This window comes from Haplochromis burtoni, unplaced genomic scaffold (assembly GCF_018398535.1).
Source record: "Haplochromis burtoni strain Fernald_Lab_line unplaced genomic scaffold, NCSU_Asbu1 Contig_1678, whole genome shotgun sequence".
Lineage (NCBI taxonomy): Eukaryota > Metazoa > Chordata > Actinopteri > Cichliformes > Cichlidae > Haplochromis > Haplochromis burtoni.
Window position 1 is genome coordinate 12245 of NW_024584039.1, and position 5354 is coordinate 17598.

The window sequence follows — 5354 nt, forward strand, 5'->3', positions numbered from 1 at the left end:
TTTATAAGGAGACAGAGGCAGTGAAAAGTAGATATAAATTTATTATGGACTATCACTTGACAATCAGAGAAAAGATGTTACAACAAGCATGTACCCAGGTCTATCGAATAAGAAAGTTCTTACAGGTCAGCGCATGTAGGTTGTATAATTGTTGCATGCTGTTCATATGATGCAAGAGAATTTCAATTTGTTTAGTTTTTTTTGTTTTTTTAATTTAAATTCCAGGTTTAGCAACACAAGCGTAGGTTTATGTGTTTAAAATCTATTTCTTATTTATTACACTTTTTAACACCAAAAAATGTAGTTTCATCTTTGCATAATTTTTTTTTTGCAGTTTTTTTCTGGTCTTAGCAATATAATATAGCACTTTGGAACAAAAATGCAAAAAAGAAGTGCAAAAGCTGAAGCTAAAATGGCAAAAATGTGAACCGCTACTGTATATTTTCCAGCTGTGCTCACATAGACTGGGATAAAAGTAATCCACACTGCAAAAAATATTAACATGCTGAAAGCAATGAACTTTGCCTCATTAAAATTATCAGGCAGGTTTCGAGCTAAAAAAGCCATTAGAAGGCACCCACAAGCCAGGATGCCAATGTATCCAAGAACAGACCAGAAGCCGACCTCTGAACCGGGGACACACTCCTTGATGATGGTAGCCCCGTGGTAATCTGTATTATTGTTGGCATGAGGTGGACTAGTGAGCAGCCAGATAAAACAGATTATTACCTGAAAGAATTCAAAAATAACAGGAGAATGGTCATTTTTAAGTGACACTATGAATCAATATTGATAGCGTCAAGATTTCTACCTGGACAGCTGTTCCTAAAAGCACACTTGCTCTCTGCTGGTTAGATCCAAACCATTTCATAACATTACTTCTTGGTAGTGTGGATCTAAACGCCATCAGAACCACTGCTGTCTTGGCGAGGAGGCATGATATGCAGAGGGCGAAACTGATCCCAAATGCTGGGTACCTAATACGGCAAAGCCAGTCTGAAGGCACACCAATAAACAGCAAGCCAACAAGGAAACAAATGGCAAGGAATGCCAAGAGGAGAAAACTCAGTTCCATATTGTTGGCCCGAACCAGTGGTGTGTCTTTAAATGAAATGAATATGGTGATGATGAAAAGGGAAAGACAGGCTCCAAAAACAGATGCAACACATAATAGGATACCCATAAACTCATAGTAAGATAGATATTCAGTAGTCCTTGGTATACAGAGGTTCCTGGCTGTATTGGACCATGTGTCTGCTGAACAGTGTGAGCACTCCAAAGAATCTGGTGATGAACAGAGAACATAACTTTTACTTTATTGAAGCCAAATTTTAAATGCCAACATAAAAATATATGTTTGGATTAAAAATAAAGAAGGAAAACATACCAGTCTTATCACTAACTTCTCCCTCAGTACAGGGAACACAGTCATAACAGCAGATGGGTTCCCCCTTTCTCCTGACGACGCGAGTACCTGGTGGACAGCTGCTGCTGCATACAGACTGGATAGCCTGACAGGGAGTTTAATTGCTCAGAAACTATAGAGTCTAATTTTAGTTTTATACACAAATCCAAAAGTAACTTGTTCTATATGAGAATAAATATGCATTATAGATTTACAAAGTAAACCCAAGTCAAGCTTACAGGTATTATGGAAAAAGCTGAATAATAAAGTTTTAATAAAACTTCAAGCAACGAATACAAGGGTACCAATTATAATTTTTATTATGAGCGCTATATGTTTGGGTTTTTTTTTTTTTTAGCTATATTATGTCTTTAAAAAAAGAAAAGATCAGCATAGCCATGAATTACATTAAAGTGAAATAAAGTGAAATGCTAACTTTGTAAATAATTTGTGGTGTTCACAAATGTATATATATTACTATGGTATATGCATTCAACTGCAACTCATGGTCATTAATATGAGGTCAACATTAATAACTTCAATACATTCATTATTGTAAACATACAATGGTGAAAGTTTGTCACAGCCTACATTCTCAGCCCCTGGCTCTCTTTGAGTGTCCATACTGGTCTGCTAAGTATGCAGCGCTTCACTGCTTCAGCTATGCTCCTCTGGCCTGAAACCTGTCTGATTTGGCTCTTGTGGTCTCTGATTAGCACTCTACACTCTGGACTCTGCTCAATTCAGCTATGGCTTCTCTGTTGCTCAGCCAACAACCCACACATTTCTCCTCCTGTTCCGTCGTGCACTCCCCAACTCTGACCCAACTCGAAAACCCATCCTTTTATCTAATAAAAGTCCCTGATATAGTTATCTGTCAATCAGATCTAGCTAGCCTTGGCTCATGTTATTGCAGCCTTCATATTTAAATGTCTGTAAATAAAATATGCTGCTAGGCAATTCAGCATTCAGGGTTGTTGTTTACATATTTCTATGGTGTCAAGTTCCAGATATAAGTGGTCATAATTTATTTATTTTATTATCCCACGCATCCAGTAATAAATCAACTTGAGGAAAAGTCACCAAATGCGAGAAGATGGGCTGTTAATTTAACAGAATAATTTGATTTTTAAATTCCAGGGTTTCAAAACGACCCCTTGGTAATTCTAATGTTAACAACAAAATATGCTGCACACTAATAAGAACAAATAAGTTGATGTTTTGATCAACAGTGCATACAACAGTCTAAAAGGTGAACATGGTCTCAGGCCTGTTTTCGGAGAACACACCTTCTTTCCTAGAGGCCACTGGATCACTGAGTCATTAATAACTAGGCTGTGTCCAGGTAATGAGGCATCATAGAAGCCGACTTTCACCAAATTAAGAGAGCCATCAGGCGCCCTCTGCCAGTTCATTAGATCATAATAAGCAATGGGGTCACCATTTTGATCAAAATTGACTTTCTCTCCCAGTGCTGAGAAATTTGCATGTTTCATATAGTGAATGAGCTGTAACAAAAAGAAATAAAATGTTATTTAAAGAAAATATATGGGACATTTGACTTCAGTATTTTAAGATAACATTGAACCCATAATTTGACTCACCTGCCACGGTTTAAAATTTTTGGGGTCTGCACACGTGCCATTAAGAAAAGGCCCCTTTCCTACTTTGCAATTACTCAAATCTTGTAGGGCATAGGCAACTAGGTACACAGCCTTGTAGATATTATATGACACTCTTAGCTGTGTCACATCAGAATAAGGAGAGTAAACATCATTTAAATCCTCTGTCCCTTTACATGGCTGTCTGTCAAAGAAATTGTCAGAGCCATGAGAATGGGTATTCAGTGACCCATTTAGTCGACAGTCAAAAGTCTCTTCCCAAAATTCTGCCAGGAAAGCTGATTTATGAAGAGAAGATGCTGTAAGACTGGTGAGATGTTGTTTAAGCCCAGGAATTGTGGCAGCTCTCCTGATCGCAAATCCTAATGTTCCCATCAGAAGATCTCCAGACTTTTCCCAGAGTGACTTGGCAGTGGCCCATGCCTCACTTGCAATCCACTGCAGGCCAGTCATGTTCCGACGCATGATCCCTCTCAGAATACTCTGCATCTCCGACTCACCAGAAAAGTTAATGATGACCTTTGAGGATGAAAACTAATAATGGGAAATTTAGATATATTTAATATTTAATTAATTGTAAAAATCCTAAATAATGGATTGTATGTAGAAACTAGGTCCTCTTTGAATATTCTTCTTTCTTAAAGTTAATATTTTAAACATAATAAATATGAAACAAGTCATTTTTATTACTAATTCTACAAATATATAGATATAAAAATATATTAACATAGATGCAGAGGTACCTGAATGACATTCAGTAGGTCATCTAGAGCCTGCTGACTGACCACTACAGGGTAGAAATGTGTATAGGCAGCACACACACCATAGTGCACTGACTCCTGAAGGAAGAGCTGGATGGCAAAACGGGCATAATCAGATTCCACACCAATCACTCCCACCCAGGTCCAGCCAAAATAACTAACAAGTTGAGCCAGAGCTCTAATCTGGAAGGTGTCACTAGGCATGGTGCGCATAAAGGTAGGGAACTCCCTTTGGTTACTCAGACAGCTGCAGGATGCAAAATAGCTCACCTAGATTTACAGCAAACATTAGTTAACCATTAGCATGATGAGTTACTGAAAGGGCTGTGAAACAAGCATCAACAATATAATACCACTGCCTTCATAATGATCCACTGATATAGGATTTTCACACTATTTAAAATGCAGAAAGAGAGAGCTGTAAGTCTACTCATTATTTTAAAAAAAAGGATAAGTTGAAAATGTTTTTACATTTGAATGTATTTATATATTTCTGAAAATATAATTAGTTAATTGACACTGCAAACCTGATAAAGGTGTAATTACAAACACAGGAGTATTACATTCAGCACTAGCAGATGCAGGTCAGACTGTCTCACCAGAGGGATATGGAAACAACCCAGACTTCGAAGCAGTGCCATAGACACCCCAGAGCCAGCATCTCCTATGATTACTGAAGACACAGTTCGGCGAACAGCATCACAGCCTACGTTATAGCCATTGGTTTTTAGAACTTTGTCTCTGTAGAAACTCTCGGCTCTGAAGCCTTTGTCTGGCTGCCCATTAACCAACAACAAAGAAGCTCTCAGAGACACAGGTATGTCATCACAACTGTCATGGATGTGAAAACCTAGCTTTAGGTGTGGCAGGAGATCACTGCGGCCATTGATTTCTTTAATTGTGAAAGTCATGGTCTGCATCCACCGCAAGGCACGAGAGCTGAAACTATACAGAAGTGTAGAAACAATTAATCATACGATACACATCACACAAACACACACATGTAAACCGTAAACAGACATAAATAAGTTTGTGTGTTACAGTAGCAAATGTGTGTTAACTACTGTGAATAATAATCACTTACTACTTATACATATTAGTTTTTGGTTTTTCTTTATAGGTTGAATGAGAAAACACAGGACTGTAATGTAAAGGAAATAAACCCCCTATAACTACATCTCCATCCTCGTAAAGACTATTTTTATCCTCTTCTCCCAAAAAAACACAGTTATCAAAAACAGCAGCTGAGCCATGTTTGTTGTTCATAAGATAAAGAAATATAAAAAGCCATGCAATCAACAATGTCATAGCTAACTCAGGTTTGAAGGAATGCTGTAAAACCTTAATGATAGAAAATACATAAAAAGAAAACAAGAAATATGATATTTACAGACACAGTTTAGTTATATACTGTGGGACACAGATCTGAGAGGACTGCCCACAAAGGGGCTGAAACATCACTTAAGGTAACCAGTAGGTAATTTAGAGCATGCTATTGGGTGAAATACACACGCACGCACGCACGCACACGCACACACACACACACACACACACACACACACACAC

At 37.9% G+C, this 5354-nt stretch overlaps 1 protein-coding gene across 1 annotated transcript; it reads right to left on the minus strand.

The window, feature by feature from the left end:
- Positions 1 to 306: 306 nt before the first annotated feature.
- On the minus strand, positions 307 to 5054 carry LOC102298759 (extracellular calcium-sensing receptor-like). Its single transcript, XM_005952486.3, has 8 exons — positions 4876 to 5054; positions 4388 to 4733; positions 3771 to 4058; positions 3010 to 3561; positions 2695 to 2913; positions 1388 to 1511; positions 812 to 1284; positions 307 to 729 (listed from the first exon to the last, which is right to left on the minus strand). Exons 1-8 carry the CDS (start codon positions 5052 to 5054, stop codon positions 307 to 309), a joined length of 2604 nt encoding a protein of 867 aa, XP_005952548.3.
- Positions 5055 to 5354: the final 300 nt, after the last annotated feature.

Bases quoted from the DNA above. Each gene is read 5' to 3' on its own strand.
- LOC102298759 (XM_005952486.3), bottom strand. From the start codon at position 5,054: ATGAACAACAAACATGGCTCAGCTGCTGTTTTTGATAACTGTGTTTTT. The intron at 4,734-4,875 runs GTAGTAAGTGAT...ACTTCTGTATAG, and splicing joins CCAAAAACTAATATGTATAA to TTTCAGCTCTCGTGCCTTGC. The intron at 3,562-3,770 runs GTACCTCTGCAT...TCCCATTATTAG, and splicing joins ACCTACTGAATGTCATTCAG to TTTTCATCCTCAAAGGTCAT.